General features: G+C 41.3%; 1 protein-coding gene across 2 annotated transcripts in view; it reads left to right on the top strand.

The window, feature by feature from the left end:
• The window catches only part of LOC139470353 (serine/threonine-protein phosphatase 6 regulatory ankyrin repeat subunit A-like), a 29057-nt gene extending 7264 nt beyond the window's left edge, over positions 1-21793 (top strand). The window contains exons 4-28 of one of the 2 annotated variants that reach the window (XM_071252745.1): positions 411-611; positions 1600-1752; positions 2240-2443; positions 3228-3314; positions 5626-5704; positions 7578-7692; positions 8098-8250; positions 8808-8876; positions 9338-9478; positions 10191-10302; positions 10616-10681; positions 11187-11262; positions 11447-11572; positions 11975-12062; positions 12302-12419; positions 13249-13389; positions 13717-13783; positions 14371-14458; positions 15248-15331; positions 15660-15805; positions 16631-16710; positions 17225-17307; positions 18068-18159; positions 18490-18633; positions 19546-21793. In XM_071252745.1, coding sequence (XP_071108846.1) covers positions 411-611; positions 1600-1752; positions 2240-2443; positions 3228-3314; positions 5626-5704; positions 7578-7692; positions 8098-8250; positions 8808-8876; positions 9338-9478; positions 10191-10302; positions 10616-10681; positions 11187-11262; positions 11447-11572; positions 11975-12062; positions 12302-12419; positions 13249-13389; positions 13717-13783; positions 14371-14458; positions 15248-15331; positions 15660-15805; positions 16631-16710; positions 17225-17307; positions 18068-18159; positions 18490-18633; positions 19546-19664 — 2832 coding nt within the window. In that variant the 3' untranslated portion in view covers positions 19665-21793. Of the gene's footprint in view, positions 1-410; positions 612-1599; positions 1753-2239; positions 2444-3227; positions 3315-3563; positions 3619-5625; positions 5705-7577; positions 7693-8097; positions 8251-8807; positions 8877-9337; positions 9479-10190; positions 10303-10615; positions 10682-11186; positions 11263-11446; positions 11573-11974; positions 12063-12301; positions 12420-13248; positions 13390-13716; positions 13784-14370; positions 14459-15247; positions 15332-15659; positions 15806-16630; positions 16711-17224; positions 17308-18067; positions 18160-18489; positions 18634-19545 lie in introns of both variants that reach the window. The other variant, XM_071252746.1, reaches the window with a different exon arrangement.
• The last annotated feature ends 988 nt before the right edge of the window (positions 21794-22781 follow it).

Raw genomic sequence — 22781 nt, 5'->3', positions numbered from 1 at the left:
AGACTGGGTTATTTACAGGATGCCTTGACATAGCTGACATATTGCTGACTGGCGTAATACAATATTCACTCAACATGCTCCAGGATTAAAAACTTACAATTAATACTTGAATAGTTCTTTCTTCGATTCTTGATACCGTACACTTGTGATATGAAATACCCAGAAGGTGTTCAGGCCCTTCCTAGACTTAAGTACACAGAAACGTATGTGATTTGGATATACAGTAAATGTTTCTTAAAGTAAAGGGATTAAGAACAACCTGAAGTTTATTTGTTCCAAGTAAAGGGTGTATGATCTTCTATGCATTTGGACACCACTGGCAGTATATTTCAGCTAAAAGTTATTTCACTATCTTGATGTAAAACAGAAAAGTGTTTACTGTGGTGTTAAGAATGTTGATGTATTGTCAGGAAACTGTGGAGACGCTGCTGAAGCACCAGGCGGATGTGAATGCCCGAGACAAGAACTGGCAGACCCCGCTGCATGTGGCTGGTGCCAACAATGCGGTGAAGTGTGCCGAGTATATCATCCCACTCCTCACCAACGTCAATGTGTCGGACCGGGCTGGACGCACTAGTCTCCATCATGCAGCATTCAATGGCCATAAGGAGGTACTGTGCCACTGTCCTGATCAGCGTACTTCATCTGCAGACATGTCAACTTCACAGTTAGTCCGCTAATAGCACTAATACTCAAGTAAAATATACCTGTCCTGCCATAGAAATTGGCATTAGTCCCAAAGTCAATGCAAAACTGCCCGATACTTAAGGTATCGTTTTACTATGTGTATTTATCATAGGGACTAGTGGACTGCCTTACTCAATCTCACGTGAAATCGTTTTGCAGTTTTGTTTTTTGTCTTGAACAAAATTGTATCCTTTAAGCTGAAATGAAGGATAAGGTAAAAAGATATGGCAAGTGGAGATGACTGAAGTTAATCACTATGCTGGGTTCGAGGAACCAAATGTTTCCAAGTTGCCAAATAGTGTAGTGCTACAGAAACATCACTGGAAACATCCTGTAGAAACTTAACATTCTGTTGCATGTTCAAGCATCGTGTGGGGGCCATCAGTGGCCCAGTTGTGTATGGCGCCACAATTGGTTGTCCTTGGTGGTGCACCTTGAGTGTGTCAAGATCCAGTGAATGTGGGGTCGCCCTCATCATTGTCTGGCCTTCTTCCCACTTGAGGATGACATGTTATGTCATATTTCTGAAATACTATTCCAAGCACTGTTCAACCCAACTCACTCATTCATTCAGACCTGTATCATTGATTTCTTAGTCAAACGTTCAAGGATTATTGGTCCTTAAGATATGCAGTGCTTAAAATGAAACAAATTGTCTGGCTTGCATCAGGACCGACATACATAAGAAGCTCAAGGTCCTGACTAAACTCTTCAGGCCCTCATTTTTTACAAATGAATGGACACAAAAATTTACTGCAGGCCCATACAAATTTGAAACTACGGGCCCAACACAAGATCTATCTGCCACAGGCCTAAGGGCAGATGCTTATATCGGACAGGGAAGATATGTTGTGATTTTGGGCCTAATTGATTTCAAGTAGGTGATGTGACATTTGTTTTGTGTTTATACAGATGGTGCAGCTCCTGCTGGAGAAAGGGGCCACCATTAACGCATTTGACAAGAAGGACCGTCGGGCGGTCCATTGGGCAGCTTACATGGGGCACGTTGAGGTTGTCCGACTGCTGGTGGATCATGGGGCAGAGCTCAACTGTCGGGATAAGAAGGTAACACTGGTCCTCTGAAGTCTTCATTACTTTTGTCTTGTTTCATGTTTAAAACTTTGAACGTGCCGATGAAGTTTTACAGTGTAAAGTATCCATCTCACAGAAGTGGAAGGAGTGAAACAGCATGTGACTGGTGCTTGTACATTTTCATTATCCCTGGTTGAATAAGCATACTGATTTAGAAGCATTGAACAAGATGATTGTTTGGGATATGATTGGGATATGTAAGACATCATTTTAAAAAAAAAAAATTCCAAATGGTTTCCGAGGAAGTAAGGTAGCTGTAATATGGCCCCTGTCTTTGGACAGAACTGTTGATACAAGGGACTGCCACCAAATTACAGTGCTGTGTTCCTGACCTTGCAGCCATTCTCCCTGTCCTCACTTGTTGTTCTAGTAGTGAAAACTGTCATTAGTTTTGTGATGTTGGCACCTGTGCATGTTGTGGATGTTGCTGATGTTGCTGATCATTGTTTGCCCTCCCCAGATGTACACGCCGCTGCATGCTGCCTCGGCCAGTGGGCAGGTCAGCGTGGTCAACCTGCTGCTGGACCTGGGAGTTGAAGTTGATGCTGTCAATGGCGTCGGGAATACTTCACTACACGTGGCTTGTCTCAATGGCCAGGATATTGTCGTCAACAAACTCCTGGACAATGGGGCAACTGTCAATGCAGTCAACAACAAGGGAATGGTCAGTTGGGTTGTCTTGCTGATAATTAATTATCTTTTGGGAAACAAGTTTTTTATTGCAAGATTGTGTTTTCACTTATGACGGAGTGAAATGTGTGCTTGAGCTCAAGATTAATTTGGAAAAGACATTTTGAAGAAAGTTTTAAACAAGGTAGTAATTGAGTTGAGGTGAGGTGAAATGATCTTGTGTCAAATGTCTTTTGACATGTTTGTTTCTGTACAAAAAGGTTTTTATTCATGACAAATGGTTACATGTGACTTACAGTTTGACAATTTGAACGTGAAAAAATGTGAAATCGTATGTGCCCAAATCTTTTAGTCTACTTATCCCAACTTGTCTTTCTGCATTTTTTCCAGTCCATTATACTCCTTACATATGCTTTTTCTAGTTGAGCTCACTCATATAGGGTGGAGTCTCCATGTGGTTTACACATTTGCTCATCACACTGAAAGCCGAAGTTCGATTCCCCACAAGGGTACAATGTGTCTTGCCCATTTTTGGCATCCCCCACCATGATATTGCTGGACTGATATTGCTAAAATCTGTGTACAACCAGTTTCATGAATAATTTCATGGTTAGGATAGGTGGCATTTTACCAGACATGCAAGATGGGGGTTTGGACTTGATGTTAAAAGTCAAAGAATGATAACGTGATTTCATGTGGGACTCAGAAACATCCTTTTTGTGTATAGAGACATGGTGGTTCTTTGTTTTTGCATCATAGACAGGAAGTGATCAGTGTTGTGTACTACCTGGGTTATTGCTGACATGTTCTCATTACAGACCCCCCTCCACTATGCTGCGGTCTCAACACATGGAGGAATATGTTTGGAGATCCTCATTTCAGGTGGAGGCAACGCCAAAACACAGGTAACTTGGGCATACAGTTCCACATGATTCAACATGCAAATGGAAATGATAATTTTACTTAACAAATGTGGATTATGATAACTGAATTTTGTTCATTGAAATCTGTGGTTATGGAATGAATGCTTAAAGTGACTTTAATAATAAGTCACAGAGATCCTTGTATTCTATAATGATAGGCTGCCTCAAATGTCACTTCGTAGCTGAGATTATGTGCTTGGAATATAAGACTTCATCATTTCCACAAACCAGGAGCGAAAAGTGAAAGAGAATGACAAAAAGAAAGGGGAAGACGAAATAAATGCCAGTAGGTGACTAAGCATGACTCAGTGTGAAGATAGATAGATAGATAAGACCAGTGGTGCTGGCTGCTGGCTGGCAGTGGAAGCAAACAACCAACTGCCTGGAATGTGTGCATGTGGAGTAACAGACAGGAAGTTCAAACATGCATGGTGTGACTTTAGTCAGATTGAGACGTTAAGAAAATTTTGTGTGTGTACAATTTTGAATGTATTTTTTGTAGCTTTTTATGACAGACTATTACTAACCTTTAACTCTGTTTCCAAAGTAAATAATTGTTGTGTGCCCCTTTATATGCATGTTTGTTAAATAACAAGATACAATTACGTAATAATAATGTATTATGTATTATCTCCAATGATCATATTTTGATTCTGTTCTTATCACTTATAATTAACATGATTAATAACTCTGTTGTTGCTATATTCAAGTTGTGAGTTCAGGAATAGGATATCAGATTGAACATGTTTGGCTTGAGAGGTGATAGATGAGCAGTTCAGCATGTTTAATGAGAGATAGGTGTTGATGTAGTTGGGAGATTTGCGAGTGCTTCTGGTTGACCTTATTTAGATTGAAGACTAATTATCATGGTGATGTTACCAATTTATGAGAGAGGGTTGATGTTCAAGAGATGTTGACATTTTCTGTGTTTAATGCCGTACTCAGCTATATTCAAGCTATATGATGGCCGTCTGTAAATCATTGAGTCGGGACAACACAATCTTGTGATTCACATCATGAGCATCGATCCAGACGGTTGCACTCAGACATGCATCAACCAGTGTGAGACACAGGGCAGTTCAAGCTGTTGCAAGTGTTTTGCTTGTCCAGTTATGTGACAAGTTAACAATCAAGTCTGGACAAAACAAACCAGTGATTAATACCATCTGCCTCGGTACGATGACGCACAATCAGCCACGTCACCAATCCTGACAACCTGATCCATTGTGTTGCCTCTTCTGGCAAGCGTAAGTGTTGGTCACTAATTGTAACCACACATCTGCTTGGAGGCCTTCTTTGGAAGAATATTGGATCAGTGCAACATGTGAATATCTGCGTTATTGGGCTGCTCAGGTTTCATAAGATTTTCAGTAAAATTGTATGAGTGTTTTCTGTGTTGAAGTGTGACTGTTGTGAATGAGTAGGAATGTAGAGTTAGGAATGTGTGATACAATAAGGGTGTCTGGTAGGGTGGGGAGGACAGTGTTTGGGAGTTAGGAATGTGTGATACAATAATGGTGTCTGGTAGGCTGGGGAGGACAGTGTTTGGGAGTAGGGAGTGTGTGATACAATAATGGTGTCTGGTAGGGTGGGGAGGACTGTGTTTGGGAGTAGGGAATGTGTGATACAATAAGGGTGTCTGGTAGGCTTGGGAGGACAGTGTTTGGGAGTAGGGAATGTGTGATACAATAATGGTGTCTGGTAGGCTGGGGAGGACAGTGTTTGGGAGTAGGGAATGTGTGATACAATAATGGCGTCTGGTAGGCTTGGGAGGACAGTGTTTGGGAGTAGGGAATGTGTGATACAATAATGGTGTCTGGTAGGCTGGGGAGGAAAGTGTTTGGGAGTAGGGAATGTGTGATACAATAATGGTGTCTGGTAGGGTGGGGAGGAAAGTGTTTGGGAGTAGGGAATGTGTGATACAATAAGGGTGTCTGGTAGGGTGGGGGAGGACAGTGTTTGGGAGTAGGGAATGTGTGATACAATAATGGTGTCTGGTAGGCTGGGGAGGAAAGTGTTTGGGAGTAGGGAATGTGTGATACAATAATGGTGTCTGGTAGGGTGGGGAGGACAGTGTTTGGGAGTAGGGAGTGTGTGATACAATAATGGTGTCTGGTAGGCTGGGGAGGACAGTGTTTATCTTAGGTGAGGACAGTGTCATGTGTTGTGTGGGGTACTTCCTGTCAATAAGGACAGTGGTAGATGTCCATGATCAGGGCTGGTGTTGAACCTGACTGGGCCCCCCAGTGGGTCTGTGTTTTGGGTTTGGTGATATGTATGGTTCTGTTTTCAGAGTGAGGACGGTAGGACAGCCCTGCATATGACTGCTCTGCATGGTAGATTTACAAGAGCTCAGACTCTCCTTGAGCATGGTGAGACATCATGTAGCCACTAATGCCCAGTTATTCTGCTGCCATTAGAGTTCTGCCGTGTCAGTTCTTGAACGTCAAGCCAATCCTAACACCCAATACCTTTCTTGTGAGATAACTGTTACGAGGTGAGAGTATGTGTATACTGAAACCGGTCTCAACCCCAGGACAGCATCTATCCTGTTTGCACTCTGGGATGGAGTTTCATAAAACAAAGTCACAAAAAACACCAGCTTAACGGTTTGACTGACATAGATATTGTTCTTTCAAATTGTTGTATGAAATGGATTGGCGAATCAAGGATTGAGCTTCTAACCAAGTGGATATGTGAAGAAACTGCTTGCTTATTCTGCAGCATTGCTGGTAGACTGCAGCAGTGTGTTGCCTTTGTGTACCCTGCTTACAGTGCTGTGGTTATGTAACTAGCGGGATCGTCTAGGTGTGGTCGTTGGGACATCATGTGAACAGTTTGAAAATATTGTACCCTGTTTGTCCTGATTGGGGTTTTATCTGTATTGAGAAGCCTGTGAAGCTATTGCTAGTAGCTGTCCTGTTGAGCCATTATTTTTATATATATATGCATGAGTTAATTAGGAATAGTTGCATGGAAACTTTTGCATGAATATTGATCTTCAGCTAGTGACCATATTTTTGAATTCTATAGACGTATTTCTTATACTTTTATGGCTCACGTCAAATAATCAGAACAAGTGAATTCTTTAGATTTCCATATTTGTAAATAGTTTTTAGAAGGCTGTTTAACTGTTGATTGGTGTTCACCAAGAGTGTGTGTTGTTTAGAGTTCATGCTCTTTAGACTGGTACCGTTACCACCAGTCTGGTTGTCCAGGGATACTTCTCAGGCAGTGTTAACCTCAGCAAGCTGCCAGGATCTGTTCCACTATCTCAGCTTAACAGTCACAAGTTTCACATCTAAACACTGGCTGGCATGTGTTCAAGTTTGGGGCATATACTTCTGTTCAATTATTTATAATGGCAGGGCTATAAATATACTCATTTTCAAACGAGCAATATTTGGCTTCCAGTTATTTGATAGTGGTTTTTTTCCAAAACACCAAACCTTTCAAAGAAAGTTTCATATACTAAACTATGTTCTTTGATAATTTTATGTAGTGCTGGTCCAAGTGTTAAAAGTTTTATTGCCTGGTTTATGAGGTGCCACTGGCATTATTTTGTTACCATGTATAGATATCAGATGTCTCTATTGTGTATATATATATTTCCTGTAGGTGCTAAATCTTTATTGTGTATATTTCCTGTAGATGCTAAATCTTTATCGTGTATATTTCCTGTAGGTGGTAAATCTTGACCATGTATGTTTCCTGTAGGTGCTAAATCATGACCATGTATATTTCCTGTAGGTGCTAAATCGTCATCATGTATATTTCCTGTAGATGCTAAATCGTCATCATGTATATTTCCTGTAGGTGCTAAATCTTTATCGTGTATATGTCCTGTAAGTTCTAAATCGTCATCATGTATATTTCCTGTAGGTGCTAAATCTTAATCGTGTATATTTCCTGTAGGTCCTAAATCTTTATCGTGCATATGTCCTGTAGGTGCTAAATCTTTATTGTGTATACTTCCTGTAGGTGCTAAATCTTTATTGTGTATATTTCCTGTAGATGCTAAATCTTGACCATGTATATTTCCTGTAGATGCTAAATCTTTATTGTGTATATTTCCTGTAGATGCTAAATCTTGACCATGTATATTTCCTGTAGGTGCTAAATGTTTATCGTGTATATTTCCTGTAGGTGCTAAATCTTTATTGTGTATATTTCCTGTAGGTGCTAAATCTTTATCGTGTATATGTCCTGTAGGTGCTAAATCTTTATCGTGTATATTTCCTGTAGATGCTGAGATCAATGCTTGTGACAAGAGTGGAAACACAGCTCTTCACGTGGCAGCTCGACACGGCCATGAACTGCTCATTAACACCCTCCTAGAGAACGGGGCTGATGTCATGAAGTGAGTAGAAAACAGTGTTGGTGTTTCCTGGGGGTACCATATATGTTCCTTCCTGACTTGAGCTTGGTGAGAGTGGGTACAGTGTGGAAGACTTATTTTCAGGAATCATCACAACTGATGGCGTTTGTTGATGCTTCTACCATTATTTATGCACACATTATTTGGCTGTAAGTGTTCTCCAGTTTTTTATGTGTTATATTGAGGCCATAACAATGTCTAAGTTTGAATTTGGGTTGTACAGAGGGAGCACCTAGTGATCATGTCATGTAGTTTATGTTATTGTTAGGATTTATGGTACTTAGCTTGGATCAGTAGCTTGAAAAAGTTTCTTTCTTGAGCACAGCCTTTAGCCTCAGCTCCAGAACATCAGGGCCGTTTTGTGGATGTGTGTGTTTCTGTTTCCAGGCGTGGCTGTAGTGGAATGCTCCCAATCCATGTAGCAGCACTGAACGGCTACGTAGACTGTGTACGGAAACTACGCTCTGCGATGCCATCCATTGACCTCAACATTCCAGACGATGGTGGGCGCTCATGTCTTCATGGAGCTGCCTGCAGTGGGTCAGTCAGAGATTCATAATCTGTTCTGTTATATTTGGTGTTAAGTGTGTTGACTTACAGGAAGGATAAATCCTTTCATATCGGACCTATGTAGTTCACAAGTTTGCAATGGTAGTGTTGATGATGATGTTGGTATTAACGGTGTTGACAATGTTGGCAATAACAATGTTGATGTTGTCAAAAACTGTTGGTGTTGGCAATGATGGAAGTGATGATGTTGACAATGACGGTGTTGATGTCGGCAATAACAATGTTGATGATGTTGGCAACGACCGTCTTGATGTTGGCAAAAACTGTTGTTGTTGGCAATGGCAGAAGTGGTGATGTTGACAATGACGGTGTTGATGATGTTGACAATGACGGTGTTGATGATGTTGACAATGACGGTGTTGATGATGATGTTGGCAATAACAGTGTTGATGATGTAGATAATGACAGTGTTGATGATGTTGACAATGACGGTGTTGATGATAATGTTGACAATGACGGTGTTGATGATGTTAACATTGACAGTGCTGATGATGTTGACAACAAGGGTGTTGATGATGATGTTTCAGGAAGGTGGAGTGTGTGGAGTACCTCCTCCAGGAAGGCTGTGATTTAACTCGCCAGGATGCTGAGGGCAGGTAAGGACAGATACTGTTTGTCAAAGTTGCTTTTCAGATTCAGGTCAGATAAGGTCCCCAGGACTCCAGCTTGTATACATGGTGTAAGACATGACTGAAGTAGAGACTGGATGCTTGCAACTTGTGACCAAGCTGATTGTGTGTCACTGTATCACAAGAGGGTTATTTGTTTTCTGTGGTTTTCACCACCTGATAGCCTGACCCAAACAGGTGTATTATCTGCAGCTGGGATACACCTGGAATATTACCGACATCAGTGTAAGCCATCACTCCCTACTTTCACTAGTTACTGAGGGTGGGATTGTTTAAGCAGGTATCTGGTGTTTTTGGAAGACAAGTGTTAAGGTGTTCTAAATTCTTCTACTTGTTGAGAATTTATGTCAGATGGTCATGATTTCCAAGTCAATTGACCTTGAAGATTACTGAAAATATGTGATAATGCCACCTGAATCATGTTCCAGGACGCCCCTGCACTATGCAGCAGCCAATGTGCACCAGCAGTGTGTGCTCATCCTGCTCACAGCAGGTGCTTGTGTCAACATTGTGGACAGGCAAGGGTGTACTCCTCTACACTATGCTGCTGCTAGCGATGTGGATGCAAAGTAAGTTGATGTAGCTGGATGTGTTGTCATTGTAGAGGTTCAGTTGTAATATACCTAAGTTTATATGGTTCTGATATAACTGGTAGGGATGTCACGATATGGGTGTCACTCGATACAATACATATCTTGATGCAGAAGCCACGATACGATGCATACCTCGATATGATACATACCTCGATACAGAAGCCACAATACCACATGTATCTGGATACAGCATGCACAACATTTTGTGAGGAAAACCCCGTCATTAGACTGAGTCCACAGACTCACTAATAAAGGTAAAAATGGACAACTGACTAATACCCATCAACATGACACTAGTCAAGTCAACTATTCTGTATGAGAAAATGATAATAAAACAAAGTTACGAACTGTATTATGGCTTCGCATCAGAAAGACAAGGTGAAAGTTAAGAGGAATTTAAAAAATAGTTTGTACTTGCTTATTGATATTAATATTGCTAGATCAGCATGGAAGTTGATATGGGGTTAGATGTGAATCGATGCCCTATTACGTGTATTGGGTACCGTATGGTGCAAAGTTGGCCAACGGTGCACCGGTGAATCGCAATATCACTAGTAACTGGCATATTACAGTGGCATGAAACATTCACTCATCAATTGTGGATCAGTATTGACATGTTTACTTACATCTGCATTTGGTGCTTGGTGTATGTTCAGGATGTCTAGAGTGTTGGTATGTTTGTCTACAGGGTGGTAGAGCACCTGCTGAGGAACGATGGGCGGCCAGGACTGAAGGATGATGAAGGCAACAATGCTGTCCACTACGCCGCTCTCAAGGGACACAAGTTGGCCTTAGAAATGGCAAGTACCTTAGGAGTTGACTCAAAATAAGTGTCCAATGTTTGTTGTAAGATGTCCTGAAATACAGATGGTGTTACCACAATATGGGAGGGATAGTAACTTGCATTACTAACAACTTTCACCAGTGTCCGGATCATCATCATTCCTTGGTGACGAACATGAAACCTCCACTTGGGAATTCAGGGCGGGCCGATCCCTGATTTACAAGCAGCTGGGACATAGCTTAGAAAGCAGTTTGCTTGTTCCAGCAATACAACAGTCCTGTGTACTGTGTTCTGTAAGTTGTGAGATTTATCATCTGTGTTGTCCCCAGCTTCTGGATGCCGCAGCGACAGACTTGTTACGGAGCGGGGCAGCATACTCTCCCGGACATTTGTCGGTGAGTTGCTTTACCTGGTGTCATTATGTGTTGGTAGTGTGGAGGGCTCCTTGTCATTACCTGATTCAAACACTAGAGCAGAAAACCACAAGGAACCCTAAAATAACACTGAATATGGCTATTCTGCTGCATTTCTCAGGAGGTTAAATGGAGAAATAGACTCAAAAAGAATAATGGCACAATACGAAATAATGTGGGCTCGTTTCCAACTATGTTTAGAATTTATGACATTATTACCCCAGTGAAAAGATGAGTGTGCAATTAAATTACATTCTCAGCTCACTGAGGAGAACCGGGTGGCAAAACTAAGTTTATGTTGATAATGCTACATATCTATGTTGTTTGTGCCAGGTTTTGTCTCAGTAGTGGCTTGGAATCAATAATTAATGGAAATGAGACGTTCTGAACGGTGTAAGATTTCATTCTCTAAGGCTTGGTAGGCATGTGATACAGTGCATTCAACACTGAGGTACAAGTGTATTTGTATACTGATGTTTGTTTTCAGTCGTACAGTGGTCATAATGAGGCTCTCCACGTGTTGCTAGGTTACATGATGAATCTTGATGTCAAGGACCAGGATGGTGAGTATATTTGACGGACACAGATTATTTAGAAGTAGAGATAGTCACTGCACTGAGAGTATGTGTTTCACATAGCTACAACTTCCTGCTTACTGAACTGGGAATGTTTTCTGTGATGACATCACTCTTTCACATTTATATCTGTTTGTGATGTGGTTTTGGAATATTGTTGTATATTTTTAAGGCCGGACCATGCTGGACTTGGCTTGTTTCCGTGGTAACACAGACTGTGTTGAGACGTTGTTGATACAAGGAGCCAAGATTCTTGTACATGACAACATCACACGGCGCACACCTCTACATGCTGCAGGTGAGTGTGGAGAGGGGCTATGCAAGACTGAAGAGAAAATAATCTGGTTGTAAATGATTTAAGTGCTTTCATATGTCTTGGATATAAATGCTGCGCATTCTTGGAAGATGAAGGGGAGGCAACTCAAGTGATGGGACAGTTTACTTTACCTAGTGTAAAATTGTAGCTTCACAAAGAAGCAGAGTAAATGAATCAGTTGTTGGTTATATGATCAGATGGTAAATCGGTCAAATATCTGTAAATGTTGGATTCTGACCCCTGCTTTGATAATCGTCAAAATTGCTGCCTGGAAGCCCCCTGGGAATGCTGCAGGCCATTGCTGCACTTTGGTTCTCCATGTTGAGCTCCGGCTGTAAAGGAGACTTGAATTACCAGACCGATGTTTCGTCTTCTCTGTTTCAGCAACAAGTGGTCATACCAAGAGCCTTCACCTTCTGCTGGAGACGGCAGAAGACAGCAACATCGTCGACTGTACAGATATGTATGACCGGTCAGTAGATTCATTGCACCATGAATAAGGTTGACTCAACAGCCATGGTTCTCAGGACTAAAAAACTACCACTTATTCCTGACTAGAAACTGAATATTCTGACAACTGATAACACACTGTTCTGGTAGTTTTTTACCTGTAGTCCTGTTAGCATATAACAGGATTTGTCGTGTGTTGCTTAGGCAACAAGTCTGGCCTTTGTAATGTCATGTTGCATACACATCCTTGTTTTTGTGTAGGACGCCGCTAATGATGGCGGTTGCAAATGGTCACCTTGATGCCTCCATCTACCTCATTAGGAACGGTGCCATCGTCAATGCTCGAGATCTAGATGGGAGAACAGCACTACACAGAGGGGTCAGTGTGCACATATTTAAATCTACTTGAAATAAATTGCACAGACGTTCTGTGTAGTGAGAATGTGTCTGTGCAGAATGATTACATCTTTTAGGGATTGAGGCCTAGTTGGTTGCAAACACTTCATGCATTATTATTTAAAAAATATAATCCTTGTGATAGTTATTTATCATACAGTATAAGATAGCTATGCTTATCACAAAGAGAAATGAAGAAACATGGTTTATGTTATGATAAAACATTATTCTATTATGACATAATTTCTTTAGATTTGAACAATTGCTCGCAACTTGATGACGTTAATTTTTAGAGAGGAGTGTCTCGTGAATGTTCCCCATGGTATTTCCTAAATATTCTCACAATTTTCATGTTGATTATGGTTACCCTTTCTCAAAAAACCGATTGCCATATCTCGCCTACATTTGGATGCTATCATTGGCCATTGTGTTTATCTGCGTTGCCCAGCTACTACATTTAAGGGGAACAACTCACCACCCTCTAAAAAATAAATTTGTAAATTAACAACATCAAGTAAAAAGCGTATGTTCAAATCACTTGAAATTACGTCATGATAGAACAATGCTTTATTGTGAAAAGAACATGCCTTCTTTGTTCTGTGCGATTCTTCACATAGCGATCTTGTATATGAGGATCAGGTACTAGTTCCTCCAGGCTGTTGAAAGGTATGTGACTCTAAGGTTACAATGTCTGCTCAGCATAGATGGTACTTGTAGGGAGGATCTTGCACTATTCAACTGGAAGGGGAATGTAGGTATAAGTCTATTCGTGTGTGTGCGCTCCATGACTCTGTTGTTCCATCATGCTGCAGGCTGCCAATGGTCACGAGGAGTGTGTGGATGCACTGCTTCACCACGGGGCAGACATGTCTCTGAGGGACAACCTGGGACGGACGGCTGTACACATGGCAGCCATATGTGGCCATGTTGGCTTGCTTGGGTCCCTCCTTCTTGTAAGTGCTACACTGGTGCATGTTGCCATTAGCAGCTAGGGAATACCACCTTTTGTACCCACGTTAACAAGGACGATGTTAATTACTTCTGTTAGATTGTTGTTGAAGTTTTAGCTAATTATTTCTTATACTTAAAAATAATACTTAATAAAATGTTATTAATCAACAAGAGTAAATTCTTATTACTAGACTTATTAAATGGAATAAAAGGATCAACAAAAGTACATTTTTTCTTCATTATCATTTATGCCAATCGGGATAATTTGCTGGATTTGAACATATTTCATCCTGCATGTTTAATTTAGGATGTTCAACTTTCTGTTACAGATGGGTCCTGTAGAAAAGTTAGAAGATACAAAAGGCTACACCCCTTTACATTTTAGTTGTTTTAATGGTGAGACTTTGTCAAGTTTTGGGTCTAGTGTTATTTGGGGGATGAACAAAGTGACTTAAGTTTGTTCAACTTTTGAAATCAACGATAGAGTCTAAACTGTAAGCACCATGTGTCTAGTAGAGAATCAGCAGGATCATGAGATTTTTTTAATTCTTTCATAACAGCCTCTGTGACAATGCTTGTCATAAGAGGCGACTAACAGGATCGGGTGGTCAGGCTCGCTGACTTGGATGATGCATGTCATTGTATCCCAATTGCGTGGATCGATGCACATGACATCAATCACTGGTTGTCTGGTGCAGACTCAATTATTTACAGACCGCCGTCATATAGCTGAATTGTTGCTGATTGTGGCGTTAAACGACAAGCAAACAAACAAACATTACGGCCCAAACTAAGTAATTTTCATTCATAAGAAGTTGAGCAATTCAGTGAATGTTGGCTGAAGGCAGTGGTCGTAACATTTGAGCTGTAGTCATAGCAGCCTACTGATACTGTGAGCCAGGGAAACCAGTTATTGATAGCTTCGCTGACTGTGTGTTTGATGTTTGTGTTGACGCTGATACAATGGCGGCCTTGTGTTTCAGGTCATGATGGCTGTATAGAGTTGTTTTTTGAGCATGACCAGTACAAATATTTTACGGGAAACAGTTTCACTCCTCTCCATTGTGCTGTGTAAGTATTGCCTGCCTGTCTAATGGTCATGAGTAAGAGATGAAGAATAAGATTTAGATTTGAATAAGTAAATGACCATCTTTCCAACCTAAAAACACCAAGATTTGTTCAAACTCCAGATTTGTTCATGTCTATGTCCAGTGCTATCCCCCGCCATATAATTAGGGGGGATATGGTCTTCATTTGGTCTTTCTGTCTGTATTTTGTTTCCAAGCACTTTAAAACCGTGAAAGATTTTTCATCCAAACTTGGTACATGTTTAACCAGGGGCTGAAGTGGTGCCTTTTGCTATTGTGGGGGCTGGGGGGATTTGTCATCTTCTGCTGACTCTTGTGAAGATCCGGGTTAGAATAGGTCTTCAGCAACCAATGCATGCCGTAAATGACGACTATGCTTGTCGTAAGAGGCGATTAACGGGATCAGGTTGTCAGGCTCACTGACTTGGTTAATGCATGTCATCAGATGCCAATTGCGTGGATCGACACTCATGATGTCAATCACTGGATTGTCTGGTTCAGACTCGATTGTTTGCAGACCCCCGTCATATAGCTGGAATATTGCTGAGTGTGGAGTTCAACGACAAACAAATAAATAAATGTTATTTAGTGCAGAAGTAACTCCTCATCCACTTGTATGATACAAGACATCAAAACAAGCAAGAATAAGACACCTCTTTCAAATGTTTCTTGTGGATACATTATAAGTTTTCACTAAAATACACACGTAGATATTGGATCTTAAGGTGTTGTTTTAGGGTGTATTTTGAAAGAAGGTCTGGGTTTTTTTCAGGATAAATGGGAATGATGCTTGTACTGAATTGTTAATAGAGACGTTGGGCACTGAGGTGATCAACATCCAGGACTCCAAGGGCAGGTGAGGTGGACACAGGGCAAGCTGGGAATATTCATGTGTCAATGATGATAAGTATGGCTGAAATGTCAGATGTTCTTGAACATTCTGTGTTCTTGGGAATTGTCTGCTTCGATAACAGCACTTGAAAGTATCTTTGGAATCTGTCCAATAATTTCTGATAACTCATGAACAAATTTTGATACTTGGGTAGTTGACTTTGGAGAAGTCAACTTTCAACAAGATACTTCAGCAGCTGTGATGATAATGATTAGAATATTGGGACTACAGTGAATATGTCAGTGAAGATGGTGATAGTTTTTGTGATAAATGATTATAATTTGACTTGCAGGACCCCGCTGCACGCGGCAGCTTACTCAGAACAGGGAGAGTCCATTCAGATACTTCTCAGTCATAAGGCAGACGTCAACATGGCGGACTATGCAGGCAAGACGGCCATCATGTACGCTGCTATCAATGGAAATGCCAGCTCAGTAGGTGAGTATACGTAGAAGTCTCTGGGGAAGTTGGGTTGGAAAACTTCCCTCGTGCCTCATGTTTGTCATGGCTGATGGTGTGTGAATGTCCCACATTTGGTGTGGATTGTTGCTCATGGTTTCAGCTATAGTCTCCCTGAGGCAAGCGTGTCCACTAGCCTATATCAAAGCCTAGTTTCGTTCCATGCCTCATCAAGGCCACTTTTCTTGGATCAACCCTGGCGCCATCTCGCGTCTTGCAATGAAAACGGGATATCTAATCAGATCTCTGTTCTTCTTTCGTATAGCTTCACAAAGATGGCGAATACCATAGCCGACGACCTAGTCGATCAGTTAACGAAAACATTAAAGGGTTAAAGGATGAAAAAGACATATTTGAGTCAACAGACAGGCAGTGGTAAACCACTTTCATACGAAGGTGTACCAGCCATGGATGTTGATTTTGTGAAACGTTCTCTGATTGGACAATCGATATGTGTGATAGTCCAATCATATTTAGCACAGGAAAGTGGGCTTGATATGGAAAGGGTGGAAACAAGACTTTGATAAAAAGGCTAGTGGACGCTCTTGCCTCGGGAAGATGATGTTTATCTTGACTCAGATTTATTTACGTTCCATTGTTATGTAACTAGAATATTGCTGACCATTAAACATGCTCCCTTACTCTCTCTCACTACATGCTGTGCAGTGTCAGGTTTAGCTTCTTGTAGGTTAGTATGCCAGAATTACTCTGATAAAGATCCCAAGCATGGGGTTCTATGTTGACTTAACCCACCTCACTCACTCACTCACTCACCACAGTTATTCAGTATGACTCCTGTTACAGAGCTGTTGCTGGAGAGTGGTGCTGAACTTACTGCCTCTGACATCGAGAGAAACTCACCGCTGCATCATGCCTGCTTCAATGTAGGTGGTCGTATTGTTCTGTACTCATTACTCAATGACAACAGCAAGGGGATGTATTTCTCCTTATTTCCCTTGGAAGTGCTTCATTAAAAATGTTTGTTGTTTCCCCAAAGAAATGAGCCCTCTGCTGTTTGTGGGGGAGAAGCCCTGATTATGACCCTTGGTATGTCATCGCCCACTCTTGGGTAGACCCCTGGCGTGGTAACCTCTCAACCTGCGTCACAGCGTCTTCCTGCCACGTTCAGCTGATCTGCCTGAGATACTGTTTGTGGGGGGAGAAGCCCTGATTATGACCCTTGGTATGTCATCGCCCACTCTTGGGTAGACCCCTGGTGTGGTTACCTCGACCTGCATCACAGTGTCTTCTTGCCATGTTCAGCTGATCTGCCTGAGATACTGTGGGAAGCAGCGTTGAACTCCATGTCAATATTGCTGTACAATTCCTGAGGATTTTGCACAAAGACACGGTGTCATCTAGCTACAGCATTATGTGACATGCCATTGTGTGTTTCAGGCAAAAGAGGATGTCGCTCTGTTGTTGTTGGATAAGATAGAAGACTCCACAACTGTAAATATGGCAAACTCTGAACTCAAAACGTAAGTTTCTTCATAATTAGAATAATATGCCAGAAGTTCAGTGTGAAATATAAGGAGATTCTGAAAGAAATACAAGTAATATGTTAGAATGTTTTGTAAGAGTAGAACAGGATTTATGCATGCCTGCTTTGATTGCATGGTGAAATGTTGAAAAGTATAGGCAAGGACGACTTGAGTCCTGATTGGGAAGAGCCCCACATTGCTTTGTAACTGCCCCTCGGGGAAGGCCCAGAAGAAGTCACCAGCACTCAATTCTTGTTGTAAAATAAGGGTAGAACCATCACTATCTATGTCTGTGTGAGCAGTTAGAAGCTGCTGGCATTTGGCTTGCTGGCAGGCATTTCAAACACTGTGTAGGAGTTATGTTAGTTGTAATATGATGGTTGCTTTGTGGCCCTGGTTTATGTCAGTGTGGGACCTGGCTGATCATGTGATATCTAGATAGTTGTTTGTGCAGTCAAGTAAAACATTCTCACATCTCACAAGATTCACTGGGCTTGCCAAGTGGTTAAAGTACTGTTGAAAATGCTAGAAACTACTTTTAGCCTACTACTGATCAACGTATTTCAGTCAAAAGGAGTTCTATCCACAATTTACAGTTGAAAAATTTGAATGAAAACAGCAAGTTGATTTATTCTTAGTCCAATTAAGGAAATTTGAAACGGACTATAGAAATATGTGTATGCGACTCCATTATAATCATAACTCCTCGTCACCCAGTACACTGTGATATGCTTCCTACTTGCTGTTGTCTCTGCAGGCCCCTGCACCTGGCCGCCAAGCAAGGGTTGGTTCCAGTGGTGCAGGATCTCATATCAAAGGGTGCCAGTCTCCTGGCCTTGGATGAGAGTGGTGAGTAGCAGCCATCATTTAGGATAGGTATCAACACTTGCCTTGACGTGCCATACTGACCGACATCTCCATGCTTTGAAGGGACAGAACCAGTTGCCCTTTATATCAGTTCAGAAGTCGACTGACATGGGTGTAGGTGTTAGGATACTGGTAGTGCAAGCCCACAAACTCACTCATGTATTAAAGTCAAATTTTGTTTATTCACTCAGAAATAATGAGAGTTGACTTTTTGAGAGTGTTGTGTGGGAATTGGCATGGAAGTTTGCTCATTTTGATAGATTTGTGATCTTTGAGAATGCTGTGCCCTAACTGGGTTGTCTCCCTTTGCAGGCTACACTCCAGCGCTAGCATGTGCCCCCACAAACAGAGTGGCAGATTGTCTTTCCATAATTCTTGCCCACATGCCCTTTGGGGGCACACCAAACAACACGTTAAGTCGCTCCATCAGATACGATCATCAGACGACAGCTTTTGGTAAGTCGTATACTCATGCCCGTCTGGGTAAGTCCAAATAAGTTGCTATATGTATAATGTCACGGCCATCAGTTTGTTATATTCATGTGCCTTTTAATAAATGCCAGTACAGACCATGATCCAGCTACTAGTAGAAACATTGTTTGTAATTACATTGAATATTTTGCAGGTGGTGCATGTTAGTAGATTATGTCAAGGTTCTGTAAATGATGTGTTCTGTAAATGATGTGTTGTGATGGTGGTTTTATTTTTCCAAGTTTTGATGTTTTGTGTGATAGATTTATGTATCATTTATCCACTATTTACATGCTTTACATTGTCTGGTGTGTATAATAATAGGCAAGGGTATATGGTTATACCAAGAAATTCCATCTGTCCACTGTCCTTCCAAGGACATTCTTTTGTGCAACCTATAACTTGAAAACTGCACAGATTCTTGTCAACTTGGTGAACACTGAATATACCTATAGGAGAGATGCAGTGTGAAATTTGATTTTAATATTTGGATTTTCTGAAACACAACTTTTTATTCATTTTTTTACTTAGAATTTTTTACTTTAACATTTGTGCGACCTATGACTAGAAAACTACTTCATGGATTCTTTTTAAATTTAGGGAACAGTTTTCATACTTTCAGAACAGGTGCAGTGCAAAGTTTGATTTTGATATGTGTATTTTCTGAAAAAAATAAGATTTTGTTCATATTTTGAACTTATAAATGTGTTTGAGTCAAAGTTGGAGGTATTTGTGGGCCCTGCTCACTTTTTGTCTTATTTGTATATTACTTGATACCAGTTCATATGGATTCAATTTTCCAATTCCCCCAAAATAAGATAAGTGGACAAATCATCTGTGCCATTTCCATTTAGTTGCGGCTAAAGAAAGACATATTTGATGTTGTTGCTGCTTCAGGGCTGCCGAGGACCCTGGACACCGCGGACCAGGTGAGCGTGGGCAGCCCGGCAGGAAGTGTGCAGGATGGGAAGGACTACTCAGGTTCATATCAGAGCTCCGACTCCGAGTTCTACTAACAAGTGCAGCAGCTCCAGTCGGCAGCACTCGTGTCACTCAAACTTCAGCAGGGAGGTCATCATCATGTACCAGTGATCATCTTGTGATCTCATGAACACAATAATGTTCCCTTCAAACTGTCAACACGCAGGCATTCATAGAGCAGTTACTTAACTCTTGTAATAATCAGGAAAGTTCTAACTCAAGGGTACAGACATTCTGGTCATACTCTAACTTGGATATATGCTTGAAGTAAGTTGGCCCATGGCATTTTGATCAGATCAAGTCAGGCCTTCTTAAAAGGGCTTAAAGCATCAAGTCTGCCCTGGCAGTCTACGCGTCATTTCTCCCTGTTCCGAATGAGCTCAGTGTTCAGTCCTCACTGATTATGACAGGTTCACTTCCACACGTAGGCCTTACAGGCTGTTGGTTGATCTGGCTAGAAATGACTATGACCTCCATATCAAAGTCTTGACTCTGTGTGAACTTAGTGAACTGGTGTGCATCACTGAACCTTGGTAAAAGAGTTATGTGAACTTGTGTGCATCACCGAATCTTAGCTCAAGAGTTGTGTGTGAACTTGTGTGCATCACCGAGTCTTAGCTCAAGAGTTGTGTGTGAACTTGTGTGCATCACTGAGTCTTAGCTCAAGAGTTGTGTGTGAACTTGTGTGCATCACCGAGTCTTAGCTCAAGAGATGTGTGTGAACTTGTGTGCATCACCGAGTCTTAGCTCAAGAGTTGTGTGTGAACTTGTGTGCATCACCGAGTCTTAGCTCAAGAGTTGTGTATGAACTTGTGTGCATCACCAAGCCTTGGCTCAAGAGTTGTGTGTGAACTTGTGTGGATCTCAGCGCCTTGGCTCAAGAGCTTGTGTGAATTTGAGTGAAGTTGTGTGCATCTCCGAGTCTTGGTTCAAGAGCTTGTGTGAACTTCTGTGCACGAGGGTCTTGGCACAAGTGTTCATATCAGAGTTTGTTCTCAAATAAACTAGCAGGGCTGCTTATCACAGCTCAGACTATCGGAGTCATTTTGCTGTACTGAAGCCAATGCGGACAGTCAGGTACCTCGGGGCTGTGTTGTATTTCTGTTATCGGTTCACAGCCCATAGGAAAAGCTCCATATGCTAGGAGTTGCATGACGACACAGCGAAAAACTGGAATTTGTAAAATGAATAAAGGATAAAATGTCAATGTTTTGACCAATGTAACAATTAGGCAGTGATTTACCTTTGTTAGGAGAAAGTCATTGTCATTACTTTCTAATTGCTGGTTTCACAGTGTAGATCTGGACCCCTTCTGAGAGAGTGTTCACTTTGGCTGTCACTGATATGATCTTTTCCTCTGTAGAGTCTGGAATATACAAACAGCTTTAGCACTGCCCACTTGCAGCCAATCAAATCCCTTTTTATAACTAGCCAATGAGATTCCTTTTCTGTATTGATCATATGTCATTGCATCATTTTGAGTAAGTTTGTATTTTCATCTGATCCTCTCACTTCAGTTTGTTGAAGGGTTTGTGATTTTCCTGGAAATTTGTCTGAGAGAACATAGCTAAGTTAATTCTTACATTTGGTCACAACCGTCTGTGTCATGTTTGTTTGTTTTACATGTCATGTCCCACTGTATTCAGAGTACACAAGATCAGTGTCTTCATGGAAACCTTCCTGCACACCCAATAAGTCCAGTGAATTAACCATGTGTAACACAGTTTCCTTGTTTAGTAAGTCTGTGCAGTGGGGTCTTTAAAAGTGCAGACATTCATATTTTAACTGAACAAAACCAGGGCCCTATCCAAAAATCATTTTTGCATTCTTGCTGTCATAAGTTGGGGCTCAAGTAGTGGAGTTGGATCATCTTTGTGCCAAGGTCAATTTGTGAACAGTGGCCCAGTTGCGATCATCAACTGACTTCAGGTGAGGATACTGTCTGCAGATGTCCAATGTCACACTGTTGGTCACTGTCCACACTTGTGATCAGAGATGTGTTTGTGTGAGCAAAAGATCTCTCATAGATATTCCAGATTTTACAGTGGGGTTTTATTGTGCCTAGGTTGGTCCCGTATAAAGGTCAAGAGGTCACAGGAACACAACTCTTTACGAGAGTTAACATTGTTTTTACAGTAATCTTTTAATTCCTTGGGAGGGGAGGGGAGGGTGGGGGAGATATTTTGAGGAACTTTTACACAAGGCTGGGTAACTTGTGCTGTAGAGTGTAGAGCAATCCCCCAGATACCAATGAAGTCTGAATCTTGTCAAAAGTTCCCTGAAGTTGAAATATTATTTTGGAGGCTTTAATTACAATTTGACTCCTTGCCATACCCCTTGAAAGAAAATGTCAGAAATTAAATTTTTTATGACATATTATATGTGGACTGCCAACTTACGGGGATAGAATGGATCTTATGCTATTGGAAGTGGCTCTTGACCAATATGAGGACTTGAGCTAGGCACAACACTGTTATTGTTACTGTTATGATTTTATGTGACTGTTATGTCTTTCACTGTGTTGTTTCTCAAAGCTCAACTTGTTGCAGATACATAGTTCATAATAATGACACAATCTAGCATTTTGTCATCAACAGCTTCAACAATCAGTGTCTCGCATGTTGTCTGATACAGATACACGTTAGGAAGTTGTTTCCTAAATACCATTGTCCATTGTCCACTCTGTGATTGCCCTAAACAGCCCTGTTCCCGTCCGGACTCCTCCCGCCTTGTTTCATGGTCAAGTGCCTGCATCATTCCACATGTTGAACATACCAGTGATGAAATACTTCCATGTACCTATACTTTGTTATCTGCAATGTGGTTGGAGATTAATTGCTAATAGGTTATATGAGATTGATCGGGGGACATAGAACCTAAGCTGGTTGATTGTTTTATGGGTAGCCGTGTGAACTTGAACTCTTGTTTGTGTCCGACTTGGGTTGCCTTTTAGTGTCAACAATGAACTCACTCTCAGATTTGCCTCAGCTGTAACTAATGTGTTATATCTGTCCCTGAAGTATTCTGTGGAAATATTCTTCCTTTTTAAGCCAGGCGTTTGTCTCCTGTTCAGAGTTAAACAATCAACCTTTCCATCAGTGCCACCCTAAATTTGGAGATTGTCTATAAGTTCAATAACCAGGTACCATCAG

Source organism: Haliotis cracherodii, unplaced genomic scaffold (genome assembly GCF_022045235.1).
Source record: "Haliotis cracherodii isolate W230 unplaced genomic scaffold, xgHalCrac1.p SCAF_20, whole genome shotgun sequence".
NCBI classification, from domain to species: domain Eukaryota; kingdom Metazoa; phylum Mollusca; class Gastropoda; order Lepetellida; family Haliotidae; genus Haliotis; species Haliotis cracherodii.
This window is presented reverse-complemented; position numbering and strand designations above follow the sequence as displayed.